Source organism: Chaetodon trifascialis, chromosome 16 (genome assembly GCF_039877785.1).
Source record: "Chaetodon trifascialis isolate fChaTrf1 chromosome 16, fChaTrf1.hap1, whole genome shotgun sequence".
Lineage (NCBI taxonomy): Eukaryota > Metazoa > Chordata > Actinopteri > Chaetodontiformes > Chaetodontidae > Chaetodon > Chaetodon trifascialis.
In genome coordinates, this window is record NC_092071.1 from 3,451,704 (window position 1) to 3,468,476 (window position 16,773).

General features: G+C 45.0%; 2 protein-coding genes across 5 annotated transcripts; one reads left to right on the top strand and one right to left on the bottom strand.

Annotated features, from left to right (window-relative positions):
• The first annotated feature begins 563 nt into the window (after nucleotides 1–563).
• Nucleotides 564–9,361, top strand: LOC139344256 (putative monooxygenase p33MONOX). Of its 4 annotated transcripts, none has more exons than XM_070982236.1 (10): nucleotides 564–700; nucleotides 2,229–2,358; nucleotides 2,544–2,609; nucleotides 3,882–4,057; nucleotides 4,140–4,251; nucleotides 4,378–4,505; nucleotides 5,201–5,304; nucleotides 5,412–5,584; nucleotides 7,001–7,256; nucleotides 7,767–9,361. In XM_070982236.1, the coding sequence occupies exons 3-9, from the start codon at nucleotides 2,585–2,587 to the stop codon at nucleotides 7,210–7,212; spliced, it is 930 nt and encodes a 309-aa protein (XP_070838337.1). In that variant the 5' UTR covers nucleotides 564–700; nucleotides 2,229–2,358; nucleotides 2,544–2,584; the 3' UTR covers nucleotides 7,213–7,256; nucleotides 7,767–9,361. The 4 variants fall into 4 exon arrangements, with proteins under 4 accessions (XP_070838337.1, XP_070838336.1, XP_070838334.1 ...); XM_070982235.1 differs by having other exon boundaries at nucleotides 571–700; nucleotides 6,998–7,256; XM_070982233.1 differs by having other exon boundaries at nucleotides 571–700; nucleotides 6,998–9,361.
• Nucleotides 9,362–11,276: 1,915 nt separating this feature from the next.
• LOC139344308 (rho GTPase-activating protein 24-like) lies at nucleotides 11,277–15,631 on the bottom strand. Its single transcript, XM_070982363.1, has 9 exons — nucleotides 15,580–15,631; nucleotides 15,027–15,140; nucleotides 14,640–14,847; nucleotides 14,416–14,548; nucleotides 14,074–14,147; nucleotides 13,779–13,900; nucleotides 13,173–13,407; nucleotides 12,071–13,087; nucleotides 11,277–11,517 (listed from the first exon to the last, which is right to left on the bottom strand). The coding sequence occupies exons 1-9, from the start codon at nucleotides 15,629–15,631 to the stop codon at nucleotides 11,277–11,279; spliced, it is 2,196 nt and encodes a 731-aa protein (XP_070838464.1).
• Between the last annotated feature and the right edge of the window lie 1,142 nt (nucleotides 15,632–16,773).

The following is a 16,773-nucleotide window of genomic DNA, read 5'->3' on the forward strand; positions in this document are numbered from 1 at the left end:
TTTAAGCCATTTTATGCAAAGCGACAGTGGTGGATGAAGTTATCAGATATTTATTTAAGTACAAGCAGCAATACCACAAGTAAGAGTTGAGCATTCAAGATAAACTAGAGACAAATTCCTTGTGTACACATACTCATTAAAGCCGATTCTGATTCTGAAATACTCAAGAAATAAGTATAAATATCTCAAAATTGACTCAAACTTGAGTAAATATTAATTTCCATCTCTGCTAAATAGCAAGAGGATGTACAGTGTATCACATGGAAAACCCTTTTTGCATTGGACATAGTGCCTTCTAACATGAGATTTAACACAAGATGTGTTTATTTATTGACAATTCATTTGATATTCATCGTCGGCAAATCTTTTTTCAAATATTGTTGTGGAAAATTCTGGAGAGCCAAAGGGTTCAATATGAAAAAAATCTGAAAAAGAAGAATGGGTATGAGTAGACAAAAACAGACAAAATAATACAATCATGAACACCGGGCTACACACATTTAGCTTAATGTGTCGTCTACTCTCGCGATGTGTAGCGAGAACAGGCAACGTAATTCAGCGTTCTATGAGGAAGCGTCTTTTATTTATCGGACAGTATAATGGCTGCCATCCAAGAAGTCTGTCGTTTCTTGTACGCTCCAGTCGTTTGTCGAGGGTCAGCGATGTGTCAGTCGTCGCCCTGAAGACGCCATTCCCTCCGGTGAGAGAAAATAAAACAGATTTCTTTGACAACACAGTGTGTCAAGCGTTTTTAGCCGCCAGCGCTTTGGCATCTTGTTGTCCTTCAACTCCGGCTAGTTCCGTTACCATTTATGAGGCATCTTGTAGCTGACCAAACTACATTGAGAAAATAGATAATTGAACAACGCAACGCTTGCGGTTGACGTATTTTAATGTTAAAACTCGACTTCAGGCATTTTGCGAATGCTGTCGTTGCCAATCTTCAATTCGGGATCAGTTGAAGCGCATTAAGCAGCAACTGTTGAGTAAAATGTAGGTTTTTAAACAGGCTCCTCTGTGTTTCTCCCATCACCGCCACGCACGTTAACGACCAACCTGTAAGAACTGCTTGGAAATAAATGACCTCGGGTGATTCAGATATTTGCCGAATCTATCAGAATATCATATGAATATCAGAGGCATCACAGAATAAAGCACCTGCTAGTCTCACCTCATCACACCTGAAAATGCCGAATGTCTGAATGGAGTTTTGCGAGGACGAGATTGTGGCCTCTGTCGCAGGCAGAATATGCTCCGTTTACATTTTTAAATCAATTTTATAACACTCATGCGAATGTACTAAACTATTCTTTATACTAACCAGGTAAACAACACATTTAACGTGTTTTAGTGGTAGTTTGTTTAATCACCGTTGCCAAGCGGCCAAAAACCACGTCATTTCTTATAATACTGACCTCATCTCTTCATATATCCTTTCATATTTGTGAGATTGATTGTATTTGCGATTTTTTTTCCCTTGAATTCAGAATGAAAATGTGAAAGGATTATATGTTTACAAGCTGCATGAAACCGTCAGAAAAGGCGTGTAGCATGTAACTGTATTGATCATTTAAGTGGCAGTGAGCCCAGTGTGGACGTGCGACGCTTGTTTGGTGAACCCTTCAAACCAAAATGAAAGCCTTGATGCTGAAGTGAACCTCTGCTCTTTGCCAGTGATGCAGCGCCTCCGCTGCTGCAGCAGGAGTTATGTAATCCAGCCTGTCTGCCATCATCCTCTGGAATAATCCTGTGGTCACAAGAAAGGCTGAGATCCCTTTGTGATACATGTCCGCTGTTTGTTTGCACAGAGGAACTGAGCCATCCGACTGAAGGCAGCTTTATGTTATACACTGTTTGGATAGAATATACATACATATGGTTGATTTATTTATTCCTTTTTATTGTGTATTTGTCCTTTTTTATTCTTGCTATTATTGCTGTCTGTGGCAACATCATTTCCCCTCTGTGGGATCAATAAAGTTTTTTCTCTTTATGAAATAGATATTTGCAAAAATTTCCAAAATAAAAGGGCAAATTTTGAAGAAAAAAAAAATGCAATTTGGAAAAGACAGACCCTCTATAGTTCTTTATTTTTTGATAAATATCCCAAATAAATAGAATATTTCCAACATACTGAGAAATATAATGAAGGAAGGAGAAAACATCAGAAGACTGAAGCTCATTGAGATTGTCATACAATTGACCTTTGACCTCTGCTCTCCCCCTAGTTCCTCCCCTGGCCTGGCTGCTTACCCACAATGCATTGCCAGAGGGTTTTGTGTCTCTCAGACAGACCAGTGTAACCATTGTTGCTGCTATTTCATCAGCCGGTCCACATCACAGCAGCACCGCGGGAAGGTCGGAGCGTGTTCACCCCTCTGTCTAATTTTACTGTGTTTGCATCTCTTCTGCATCGTTGCTGTAATCTGAGGCGTGTAGATGTTTATGGGAAAGCCTGCTGGATAAAATGTTCTATCATTTTCTCTTAATTACCTCTTTGCAGATGTAGTAATGCTGAAACCTGTGTCTGTCCCTTTCTCCAGGCCCTGTCCTCTTCCATCTTGCTCATTGTCTCGCTGAAATCATGTCTGGCCCGGGGGACTTACCAGGTGAGCACGTCTTGCAGCTCAAGTCATTTGGTTTTTCATGGTTTGGGCTATAATACAATGAGATTTTGGGCAATAATGTGCTGCTGACTCTGTGGCTTTTCCTGTTTCAATGCGACAATGCCCTCTGCTGCACAGCTTCACAAACAAGTGATTTTCCCACCGACAACTGTGGATTGAAATCGAAACGCTGACTGTGAGGCAGATCTTATCACCCGACATCGGTGTCCGACTTCTCTAATGGTCTTGTGGCTGAATGGGAGCAAATCCCTGCAGCCAGGCTCCAAAATCTTGTGGAAAGGCCGTAACCGGAGGAGCGGAGGCTGTTGTAGAAGCAGACGAATGTGATGTTCAGTGATCACATACGGCTGTTGTGTTGAGTTGTCCCCTTTTTTTTGGCCCTGTAGTGAATTTTCTGTCCTCAAAATCAGGCCTCATTTCCGCTGATTTTTTTGCCCTGTCGCTGCATCAACCTCCAGTATGCTTTCTGTGAGCTTGAACTTGAAGGCAGCATCATGTTTTCATCTGTTGCTTGGAGGCGGACAGATGAAAATACTGTTACATCACACATATAATGGGATTATGCAGGTTGTTTTGTCTCCCACACCAGACAAATCGGAGCTGATTGGGGAAGTCTGTAACCACTGGCTCTAATATGGATTCCTAAACTCGTCCCGTGGTTACAGGAATGCTGCATGAAATTAAAGTTTCCATCAGCTGCTGCAATTTCACATCCGCAAACCAAAAGGCAGTAAAAAAAATATGAATCTACTAATACAACATGTTCCAAGACTAAGAGAACTTATTTTTCCACTTTCTGCTCAGTTTTGCCAAATAAGCCAGTTCTAAACACATTTACATGCACAAACTCTGAAATGAAATACTCCAAAAACGGATAGTTTGCATGTGAATATGTCACTGGTGCGCCAGTTAATGGACGTCCTTCGTCTTTCTGTCTTCCTTCTACACCATCTCATCTGCGTCCTTCAGTCCAGAGATCATAAGCTCGTCCTGGACATCGTAAAAGTGTCTCAAAAAGACAAATTTTTAAGCAGCTGAGCTGTTTTTAGCAGACGTTGCTCAAAGTGCAGTAAATGGTGCATTTGTTGGGGACTGTTTTTAGCCGCGGATTAATACACATCTGGTTTTCTCTTGTATCTATGGCAACATGTTCACTGAAGATATTTCCACAAGTAGTTTGATGAATTACTGACTTCAGAAAGTCGTCGTTCCGCTCCTGCTCTCTTAAGCCGTCTTCGTCCTCTGTGTCCGCAGCCATAGAGGGTTCTGGGATAGGCGGCATGAAGCTTCCCGTTGGGATGACCCGACGAGCCCTCAGCTACGACGATAACCTGGAGGCCCCCATGTCCACGCCCCCCCATGACATCAGCATCAACAACCTGTGGAAACGACCAATCATACCCGAGAGGAAGTTCACACACCTGGCTGAGGTGAGACGGGGCCTCGTCAAGAGAGGAACAGTGGCTGCTGTCTCAGGATGGTGATTATGATGCTGGTGTGTTTGTTCACCAGGAGGATGAGAGCGGTGCTGTGACTCACTCAGTGCCAGACAGCGCCCCCTCCAGGTCACCAACTGTAGTGAAAGCCAAGGCTTCCTCTGTCATCATGAATTCTCTCATCACCAGTACGTCACATCTGTTCGTTCCATACATGTTATACATGTATTTGAAGCCACCGTCTGTGGGTACGGGGTTTGTTTTACAGATCGATGTCCACACGTATTAACAGTATTTTTTCCTCCGCCTCTCAGAGCAGACTCAGGACAGTGTGTACAAGTTTGAGCAGAGGGCGGGGCTGACCAACGCCAGCTACACGCCCCACAAAGGCCTCACCGCCGAGGAGACGAGACACCACCACCGCATCCCCGAATCCCTGCATGTGAGATACACGCTTTAACACGCTGAGCGCACCACACACGCATGTACAGCACAGCCCAGATACACGCTCCTGTAAGTCCACTGCTTTCGATGGCATCGCAGTTTTATTATTTATAACCTACTGTAACAAAGCTCAGGCAGCTTGGAGCATCCTGTGGGTCGTAGTCTACAAAATCCTGCTGTCTGCCCGAGACCAAACAGAAACCTTACTGCCCTCTGGTGGTCAGAAGTTGTAACAACTAAATGGCTGTATTGTGTTCAATGCAAGTTAAAATTTGACATTTGTACTGTTCCACACTGTGCTGAAAAGTTACTTTGCCTACTAACTAATTACTTTTATCTGCATTTATTGATAAAATCATTCATTTACTTTTGAGAGAAGTTACTGGTAACCGTAATTAATCACTCATTTTCACTAGTTTGCACAAGACTCTTTATAATTGGGTATTCTTACAGAAAGTAAGGGTTAAGGTTCTCAGTTCAATCCAAACTGGGTCTGATAAACGTTTTGTGGACTTTATCAAAGCTGTTGCTATCTGACGTTACTTGTTGTGATTGGTTGAACCTTGAACCTGATATTTGTGTTTGTTGGTTTGCTTTTGTGACAATATCGCAGTTTCATGAAAGTTAAATCTTCCTCCTCGTGCATCTCAGATTCTACTTCAGACTGAGGCCTGCTTCATTGTTGCTTTTCAGAAACTGCAGATCCAGAGCATGGAGTCCAGAGAGGACCGGCAGAACTCCTCCGCCCAGTCCACTCCGTCCAACACACCCCACAGCTCCCCGAAACAACAACGCAGGTACGCACACACTGAGCACCCACCGTCCATCCTGAGCACAGAATGCGGTAAACATCAACAAACCTCCGACCTGCTCATGCTTACGCTCCGTCTGTGGGTCCCTGTAGGACCTGGTTCGGCAGCACAAGCTCAGAGATCAGCATCAGCTCCTCCAACAGCAGCGTGGACATAGGAGACACAGCAGCGGGGGGAGTCGGAGGTGTGGTGGAACGGTGGGGCGTGTTTGGGCCGCGGCCGCTCGTCCATAAGTCGACCTCTGACCTGGGATCAGACACTGCGGGTAAACGCCCTTAAAGTGCTTGAATGGAAACAGAAATGAAAAACTATGATTGTCTCAGAAGATGAAGGGTTTTGGTTATTGGTTGTCTGCATGCGTCCTTCAGCATCAAAGCAAACATTTGAGACAAAGTGATGGAAGCTCTTCAGTAAACCTCTAATAAATCCCAGTGAAGCCTGCGTTAAGGACTTCTTCTTCATGTTCAGGCATAAACAGAACCTGGTGAAATGTGGGTTAGTTTTTTGTTTTTTGTCCCATATAAGCAGATGTTACATCTCCAGGATTTGGGTTAATGGGCAAACAAATGATGACCTTCAGACTGACAGTAAACACTAACCAAAAGTTCAAGCTCATCGCCCTGCGAGTCTGTTGACTTTTTTCTATTTGTTACGTGCTTCTTTGCACTGCTGTGACATAAAAATCCGATCAGACGAGTTGAAATTCAGACAGCTGGCAGCTGCTTTAGATGCTCCCACGTGGGACGTTTCGGTCTGTTTGGAGACTACGAATCTTTTCCCAGGATGACTTTAGGTAAGAAGTAATATTTGTGTTTGTGTTCAGTTCAGTTTGAGGAGTGAAAACAGCAACAGAAGAAGCTTTACAATAACCTGTGGAGCTGTTTTTTATCTGCATTAATATGCATAAATTCATACGTATTGTTATTCATAATAAAGGCTGCAGTAACATGACAGGCTAACATCCTCAGCAGGAAGCCTTATTCTAACTAGAATGAATTTGTTTGTTTGAGCATTGATGTGTGAAAACTGCTGCCCTCAACCTAAATATGAAGGTGTCACTTCAGTTCCTTTGATTTTCTTCTCACATGCAGACACATTTATTGAAGTACTGTGGGAATATTGACATAATCTTTAAATATATTCAGAATAACTGTTAAAGAAACTGTTTTCACTGAGAAAATAAAAACAAGATGGAGTAAAACAGTTCTGGCGCTGTTAAAACCAGGGTTACAAAATGCTTCATAGTTACAAAAAGACGTAAAAGTTTATTTGAATAATCTTTAATCAAAGATGAGCAAACACTGTTAGATAAGAACAAAACAGGACGGGACGCAGTGAAGAAACACCTCAGGTGTCCTCACTGATGTCTGGGTCACTGCGTGCGCGCACACACACACACACACACACACACACACACACACACACAGATGTTTGAACTATGTCCAAAAATCCAATAATGGGCACAGGCCTCCACCAGCAGTGCTCTGTTTTCCTGCGAAACCCAAACACACCACCTACATCACTCATTCTCATTGGTTCCCTGAGCCCGTGCGCCACACTCACGGGTTTGCCTCAGAGGGCAGAACAGGCAGAAGTATGAATGAACGACTTCCAGGCTTGAATCCTTTGAGCATTGAGCACTTTCTTGATGGATTTATCTTCTTCTCTCTTTTCCCAGCAGGCTTTGCGCTGCAGGCGTACCGCGGCGCCCAGAAGCCGACCCCCATGGAGGTAATGAAGTCACAGGCCACGCGGCTGGCGGACAACCCCGCTGCTCAGGCGGCGGCCCCTCCCAAAATGGAGATCCCCACAGTGGAGGGTCGACGTCAGGGCGCGCGACCACACAAGCTCAAACCCAGAGACATGAACATCCTGACGCCGTCCGGCTTCTGAGGGGACGAGCGGCGTCGACGCTGCCCGTCACGCAGATCCTAAAGGTCCCATGAAGTGAAAGCTGCTCCCACATGCTGTCGCTCAGCTTCTTCTCTTTCATCTCCTTTCATCTTCAGTAGCTTCGACTGTTAGCATTTCTTAGCTGTTAGCATCTTGCACCCGGGATGACGTTTCTGTTTTATTCCATTTCTGTGGTTTTGTACATCACATAAAACTCTTCTCAGCAAGTGAAATGCTGACATGTGGAAGCTTATCTTAGCTGGTAAACAAAGCCAGAGTTAGACAAATGTATTTTGAGGAGAAAACAGATAACTTCCTGCTTCCTTTGAGCCACCATTATTTCTGTGGTTGGACAGTTTTCCTGTCTAATGAGGGGCTGATGTTTCATGTGTGCTAACTTAAAGTTTCCCCTGCAAATGAAGTGGATTAGCTAATCTTGCTAAACTGTAAGCTAATTGTAACTGGCAGCAATGATAGCAGCTATGATATTCATCCATTTATCTGCTGACTGGCCTTCATGGTGACATTTCTCTCCTTCTCGTCTTCCTCCTCAGTTTTGGAGGAGAGCAGCTATTACCAGCATCCATTTTACAGTCTTCAAGTTAAAAAACATGCTGAAAGATGCAATCTAAGAGCCACTTCATGGGACCTTTAACACCAGATAACCGCTGTTCTGTCCACCATCATCACCACTGAAACCATTCTGGATAAAAAAAACGTGTAGACAGTTTCCCATCTGTGCTGCTTCGAAGCGTCGCTGTGTCGCTCGCCTGTCGTCCCTCATCCCACATCTAGCTGCAGCATGCTGACATGAACGTGGGCTCAAGACGAAAAAGCATGAATCAAGCCTGACTGATCCGGAGAACTTGGTCCAGCTGAAGGTGAAGATGATGGTGGTCCTGGTTTAAGATGATCCCCTGTACGTGCACTTTATCCCCATCTCAGAGACCAGCTCCATCATCTGTCATCCAGGTGGAAATTCACGCCTCAGTGTTGAAAGTCTTCACATCCTGTCTGTCTACAAACACCCAAGGGGCATTTCACTAAGCAGGCTGGGAACAATAAGTCGAATCAGTTCCTTTAAGTGTAGTTTAATACGAGTCAAACCAACAGAACAAAAATCCGTAAATAATTGTAGAATTTTTGTCTCAGGAAATTTGGAAATTCGGCAGGCCCCTGCTCATTGAAACGTTCCACTTGTTTGTTTTTGTGTCCACTTTTTCTTATGTTTTAATGTATAGATGCTGATTTTTTTTTACCTGCTACTGTAGCAACAGATTTTGTTCCTGTTAAAAACGGTCAAAGGTCAAATACGAAGGATTCCACTTTCTGTGTGTGTGTGACTGAAGAGACAGCGGCTGTGCACGCAGGCCACATCCTGCAGAAACCTCGCGTCACTCACAGAAAGACTCACTTTTGCTGTTGGCATTTAAAGATGAGTGCAGACGCGTCGTGCAGACCTGAGCTAACATGTTGCCTTACAGAAACAGATGACTGAAATACAGTGACCTGCAGTGAGTGTCCCTCACGTCTGCAGTGCCAGCTTACGGCCAGTAAAAGTCTTTTCTGCAAGATGACGTGTGTGTGCACAGCCTCGAAGCTCTTCATGAGCGCCACAGTTCGTCTGTGAGCTGAAATGTAGCACCTGGCTGTTTGTTGTTATTGTTGTTATTATTGCACTTTCCTTATTCAATGGAAACACTTATGTTTGCTGGTCATACATCCCACACATAGCGTGACGCAGCAGCAGAGGAGTTTGTCTGTGTCATGGAGTGGAAGTCGTCTGTGACCTGTTACTCTGGTGGTGTCGGTCAGATGACGCTGAAGGAAAACGCAGTCGGCTGTCAGCAGCTGTATCTCTTACCTGAATCTGACTGTTTCTAGTTCGTTCCCTGGTGTGTGTTCACAAGTGCTCTGTGTTGACAGTGTGACGCTGTTCCCTTTAAATCTCTCCCTGACTCAAGCATCACATCCCAATCTCCTCTGTGTGGTCATGTGACTCCATAGTGCAGACTGACTCATTTTCAGTATGTTTCTCTTTATCTTTTTTTTCCAGTCGATGTTGAGAGACTCATACGGTCTCTGTACTGTTTCTGTTTCATTGCCACAGTTTGGACTTTGAGAATAAATGTTAAATATTCTCATGAGAAAAATAAGAGGCAGGCTTCATCATTTTTAGCATGAAAAACAGACACAGTGTTATCCACATCTAAACATGCTCTGTGGGTCTGCAGTAAGTTATTTCAGCCACTAGAGGGCAGCAGTTTACCAGCAACGACAGTGTGTTGATACACTTCAACAAGCAAGTAGGAATAAAGAACAAAATCAGGATTATATTAAATGGATCTGCTTCCATAATGAAGCAGCTCCCGTCCTGAGCAGTTACGTTTAAACACTATTTGGATGAACAAACTGTAATCAGTCAGATTATATTTCTCATCCTGAGTAATCCATCAGACCCCAGCCATGACCACTTAAATAATCTGTGATTTGCAGTCAACCAGCCCCTCTGGACACATACACAGAAAGGATTCTTGGATTAAATTATCTGAGTGTGTTTCAGGTAAAGTTAAGAGCAGAGTGTTTAATTGGAAAAGCACCTTCACGCAGAGTGAGCAGGACTTCTGGTGTTTTTATTGTTCAGTCTTTGTGATGCCACACGGGCACACAAACGGTGAAAACAAAAACATGTTTATCTCGGTTGTGTTCAAGTCCCTGCTCAGTAAATCAGTCCAGTTCCTGAAGAAACAAGTCGATAAGTAAAGCATCCAGTCAGTATTATTATTATTATAGTGAAAAAAACAGTGTGATCGCCAGTGTTTGTTCCAATAACACCATGTGATTCATACTTTTTTTTTTTATTATTTCTAACAAGTTCCTTCATTTTTCAGAGCAAAGACAACAGGTCATGGTGCTGCATTCAGGTCACAGTCAGAATTCTCAGTGACTTTGGCCCTGAGCTGTGCAAAAACAAGGAAACGGGGACATTCAGATTCAAGTTTTTCCCTGTGCTCCTTCTTATATTAGCTGACACAGCACAATCAGGAACCTGCAGATCACTTGCAGAGAATGATACCTCTGTATATTGCAGTTGATAAATATGTAAAAACCTTCAGGCAAATCTTCAACATCGTGTCTGAATTTCAAACGAGGGACTTGAGAGGTTGTCGTTTCCATTCGGATGGTAGAAACTCAAAAACGTCACCTGCCTGACATATCTGAAGCCTAACCCAGGATACATAACTTTCAACATTCAATGTATTTGATTCTGTCACTGTTGCTGCAGACAAATCTAGGAGACAAATCTTAGACAGCCTGATTATTACCCAATAGGATTGTCAGGAAACAAGGGGTGGGGAAGGAGGGAGGCAGCAAAAACTCCAAAATAACGTAAAATGGCTTCAAAGAAGGCAAAGACCAGTGCTGGCGGTCACTGTGTTACGTAGAAATGGACGGACTGAGCTGGAGTTCTGGCATCATGCACTCCAGTCGCAGTTCTGTCCAACTGGAATAATCTTGTAAACCTCATCTGAGATCAGTTGTGTGGGTTGTGAGCCCCCATGTCAACTCGACAGAAAGTCTAAAACGTGAACAATACTTAAGTCTTATCCTCTGGACTAGCTTTTAGTTTCCAGTACTTGATCTTTGTTGTTCAGGAATAGTTCAGAATGGAGTTTCTCAAAGGGCACGTAGGTTTATGTTGATTGGTGCCCAAACTCACTGGTTTGACACTGCGGGCGTTCATCAGCTGCTCCAGTAAGCCTTTGATGGGGAAGTCCAGGCATTTACTGCACAGGTGAAGACAGGTGAAGCTGCTCCTTAACTGTGAACTTGACCAACTGAGCCTGAGGTGAACTGACCTGACACACAGCTGTTTTATTTCATTGATTGTCTTATGGATCAGACGATAACATGATGCCTTCAGGGTCTGCTCAGAGGAGCTGGATCTCCTGTCGAGACCATCTGCTCTGCAAGCTCTGCACAACAAACCCTCCGTCCCTGTCGTCCTCTGACATATCCATGCACTTCGAAGGTGTCCTCCATCTTTCTCCTTCTGTCCATCTTCAGAGAGTCCCTCCTCCTCTCTCTCCCTCCGCCCCCCCTCTTCTTCTGAACTCTCCATACATCTGGAAGAACAGGTCCATCTCTCTCTGCAGCGTGCTGTTTCGGAGGTCGGCGTCAGCTTTGGCTCGCTCCATGTTGCGGATCTTGACCTCGGCGACACTTTGGCTGCGCCTCTGCTGCTCCAGACTGACCCGGAGTACCGCAACCTGACGCCTGAGGATGTCATTGCAGCGCTCCAACCTGCAGCAAACACACACAGACTGTGGACCACATAGTGCATACACAGGCTTATACAGCAAAGCTCAATCGTATTTCACACCTGTGAAGCATCAGTTTAAATTAAGGCTCCTTTGAGTACTTATTGATGTTCAGCATGTATTTATGTTCTCTTTGTTTGTATTGATTGAGGCTACTGTTAATGTCAGCGTCGGTACCTGGTGCAGCTTAACAAAGATTTTTTTGCTTGTTTAACAATCTCATTTTAAAACTATTGATTACATTTCCATTTACATTTGCACATTAATATACTACTACGATTTCAAATGAGACAATATTCTGTAACACAGTCAGCTCACTCTAAATATGGCCCAGCCAACAGTTTGCAAGGCTGGAGTAGAGACGCATGCACAAAAGAAAAACCTTCATTTCTGGCTGGAAATCAAAACACACCTGATTAGTTTTTAAGGACAGATCTACAAACACAAGGATTTTAATACTCAACACTACTGGATGTGGATGAATGATGTTTGGATGATGAAAGGATGCCATCCTCCTCCTCGTGCTGGTATCTCACCTCAGTATCCTGGTCTGATACTCAGCCCTCTGCTGGGCCATCTGCTGCCGCAGCTCAACCAGAAGTGAGTGAGCGTCGCTGGGCTGTGACTGAGGCTCGGGCCCCTGGAGGTCTGGAGGGCCAGAGGGAAGGAATACCTCAGAGCTGCCTGTACTCAGACAGCTGTCACTGAGTAGGGACCCTGAGGCTGGGGAGTTAGGGTGGTGGATATCGTCGTCATCATCATCATCATCATCATCATCATCGCCATCCTCATAATCATCTTGATCATCATCATCGTCATCATCATTGTCATTGTTGTTGTCTTCATGTTCGTCATTTTGGCTGTTTTCCTCTTTTGCTACTTGGCATGAAAGTGACCTTTTAGGTCTCTCTGGTGACATGTCAGGACTAACTCCACCCATGGCATCACCGCTCTCATCCAATGGTAGAACATCACAGGAAGACCATGAAGAGGAGGAGTCTCTTGTCTGTCCTGCCTCCTCTATCTGCGCCTCCTCTTCACAAGTTCCAGTGAGGCCTCCTGGATCGTTGGATTCAAGATGTCCACCAGTCACATCCTCCATCCTCTGATGTTGAGACACTCTGTTCAAGTTGTCATAGGCAGAAGGGGTGCTGTCCTCCTGAGCCTCGCTGCTGCCCCCACTGGCTATATCTGGTACTGCAACCTCTTCTTCTGCAGCACCAGAGGTCCAGAAATCAGCGCCCACTGCTCCTGGGCCTGTCCAGGCGTTGGCCCAGCCCATGAGCATCGCTCTGGGGTTGGAGCTGTCTGGCAGTGAGTCTTGTAGCTGGAGGCTGGTTGTAGAGGCTTGAATATCTCCAGGAGATGGTCCGTGGCCAGTGTGGTTCTGGTGAAAATTTATGTTGGCTTCACCAGAGTGGTGCTGAACAGGCTGACTGGTGGAAGGCAAGGGATAAAAGCAGTTCTCTGGGTGGGAGGAGGTGTAGCGATGGCCGAGAAGTCTTTTCTGGCCAGAGGACAAGTCTGACTTGGCAACCGCAGAGTAAATACAGCTACAGAAAGCAACAAAAGACAGGTTAGATTTCAGGTTAGGTTTCAAGATAATGGTGAAGGTCTGTGAGAGCAGGTGTGATGTACCTGGTCTTCTGAGCATCTGCGGCAGGCTGGCCTGGCTCTCTGGAGCGCTCTGCGATGAGAGGCAGAGACAGCTGGCGGAGGCAGGGTGACGGGTGGAGATGAGGCTGCCTCAAAGCACTTGGTGATGCACGTGAACCTCCTGGTGGACGGGTGGAGATGGACGGAGGGACTTTGACGAACAGAGACTCGTGCTCTCTGATCAGCTCCAACATGAGCACCTGGACCAGTGCTGCACCTGGGACACATAGATGAAGATGTCCTTAACAGAACCCTTTTAATTCACTCAGGTTCTTGTGATACACTAGAAAAACATTGAGTGTTATTCAATACTACTCATGGGTTTCTGAGGGTAGGTTAATTGGATCCAGCTTCATTGTGAAAGTCTCACAAATACAACACTCTTGCAGCACAGTCCACTTTGTGCTTGCCATCAAACGCTCTACGATCCAAACATTCACGTTTTTGTCAAAAAAATTGCTTAATGCACTGATTCAAATTTCACTCGTGACCCTGTGGAGCTCATAAGTGCACACGTTTTATGTGAGTACAACATCTTTCAATAATCAATCATTCATATGTCTCTGTGGGCCACTTTGTCTGCTTTACCTCCCATGATGCTTTGTGGGTCTTCAGCTTTGGCTCGGAGGATGTTTGGCCCGAACACAGTGGCCAAGTTCTGGCTGCTCATCTTGTTGCTGCTGGAGTAACTCTGGACCTCATTCAGAAACCTGCACACACACACACACACACACACACACACACACACACACACACGCACACACACACACACACACACACGGTTAATTGATACTTTGAAGCTTTTGATAAATATTCATGAAAATTCACAATTTCTTCTTCAGTCTCAATTTAAACAACAGCTACAAGGTAGGAGGGGTCTTACTGGCAGATAAACTTGAGTAGGTTGAAGTTTGTAACTGGCAACTCACAAAGAAGATTTCTCAACTCCCCCAATCCCTGATAGAGGAAGAAGGGAGGAAGAGGATGTGAGGATGGAAGTCAAGAATGGAGAAAGAAGTGAAGGACAAAAGCAAAGACCAGTTAAGACGGAAGACTGGATGTTTTTTCTTCTAGCACTGATGCTGACACACTAAAGTGATTTTACTTTTTACCATTTCAGGTGGAGCAATCTTTGACAAACCACCCTTCGCTCTCCACTAACCCTACACACTGCTGCTTTAGTGAATGATTTGTTTGACATCGTAGTGAGCAGAACTTCTGTTACCAGCGCGCGATCGTTTGACAGCTTCTGACCACAGAGCAGGAATTCCTGGTAGCGACTGTATGGAACCAGAGGCTCCGGCAGCTGTCTGAGGTAGAGCTTCAGCAGGGACGCCACCGTGTGGACGTCTGTGCTGCTGCAGGCAAAACACACAGCGAGCTAGCTTTTAACCCTTTAAAGAACACGTGAGCAGAAACCAGAACAGGTGAGAAGGAGAGCGACTGTACCTGTCGAAGGACGGTCTCTCCCCTGCATCAAAAGCCTCCTGCAGCTCTTTCACCAGACTGGCCTGCCCTGACTGGCGAAACAAGCCCACCTCATGCAGGCCACGCTCCCGGATGAAGGTCACACACTGCTCCACCACCAGAGGAACCAAACGCATCCCATAACGTCGCTCATACAGCACCGTCTCCTCCAGACGCTGACCGAAGACCCCTGCAAGGGACGAAGGTTTGAATGACACACAACTGTGACATATTACCAATAATGTTGTCATGGCTGACTTTTCACCATGTTTCCTACTTAAAACAGACGCAGAGCAACATTAGCATACGTCAGGATGCTTGTGTCACTGGGACACATCCTGTAGAGAAAGCTTCTTTATGTGTGCGTACCTGTGAAAGGGATCCAGACTCCTTTGTTGAGGCTCTTCAGCCACTCGTCACCCTGACCGGCACTGTTAGATAGGAAGAAATACGAGCCTGGGCTGGCCAGCACGTCTCTGTTACCTACAAACATGGTGTTTTTAGGGGGCTTGTAAAGTCGAGTGTCAAGCTTTTATTACCAACATCATTGCTGACATTACAATGACTGAATACTACTGTTGTGTACTTCAAGTATACATTCTCTCCCCGACCCCGTCTCTATACGGTGCATGGACTCATTAATACACTTTCCCCTCTTCTCCCCCATGTCCCATCATGCCTCACTGTCTGTCCTCCTCAAAGTCACATGAAACGCACACACATACGTGAATGTACACACACAATGTCACCTCAGATAGAAGCCTGAAGACCAGAGTCAGCATTTAGCAGATGTCACTTAAGGGCGACACACAAGAGCAGTTCTGGAGGGATTAACAAATAATATGTTGATGGCGTGTGTGTGTGTGTGTGTGTGTGTGTGTGTGTGTGTGTGTGTGTGTGTGTGTGTGTGTGTGTGTCTCACCTTTGTGGCCTGTACTGTCATGTTTCCAGGACTTGAAGCAGCTGAGTCCCATGCTGCAGCACTCCTGCTCCGGTTGTTACACTGATGGTTGTAGATGCTAAATGCAAATTACACACACAGATGTGAGGGTGTTTTTTTTTTTTTTTTTCCGGACTTGTGAAAATCTAGAAGGTGAGACAGCAGCAGTGCACAGAAATCACTGTCATGCATCAGTCAAGCTCTTGGTCTTTAACATCCTGGTAGATGTATGGCCATAAAGATATGCTCCTTGGGGCGGACGCCTTAAAAAAGCCACTGTCTTGGTGCATATGGACCCATAAATACAGCTTCCTGGATATTTCAACTGAAAGAACTGGTTCAAGTGGTGGATAGCGCTGCATTTGGATGTTAACGTTACAAAAAAGTTCTTCAGGAAGGTTCCTGCTGTTTATGCTAACCCCAAGTTAGCCTCAATGGCTAAAAAAGATCATGGAAGAGAAAGAACTTTTCCTATTGTTAAAAAAGGCTTGTCCTTGTTATATGCCTTAAAGAGAGGAGGTTCCTTGTAGACGTGGGGCCTTAGAAAGAGATCTGATGCATACCAAGCCTTAAAGGGAGGTCACTGGGTGCAGGATCCCACCTTCAGGAGTGGCTGCTGAGAGTCCACTGTAGAAAGAGAAGTTCCTGGTGGACAGTCAAGAACCTTGAGAGGATTTTCTTTAAGAGATGTTCCTGAAAATGAAGTCGCAGAGAGAGAAAAGTCCCGGGATGTTGCAACCTTGCACAACTCAGCAAGCAGACTCAGCAAGCAGACTAATCTTGTCGAACTATTCTTGAAATATTTCCCCTTGCTCTCCCCTGAAGTCTCCATTGGCCATGGATGCACAGACAGTTCCATTCACGAGACAAAGTCGACATTTCCCAGTTTTTCCAGCTTCCTCCTCACAAAAGCCATCACTGAAAAGACAAACGTCCCTCTGATTTCTGACCAATTCCTGACAGACAGTTCAAAATATGATCTCAACACACATGTGCGTCAATGCTTAGTGAGAAACAAAACCTTCAAAATGTAGCTTGTTGTGGAAACTTCAGATCGGATGTGCCGGTTCCTCTTGGTAGAACCTTTCTACCTTTACCACAAAGGACAGGAAATCATTCAGGGTGCATTCGTCCATATCCAGAGCCGCAGACACAGACAATCTTAATTTGTCCTTT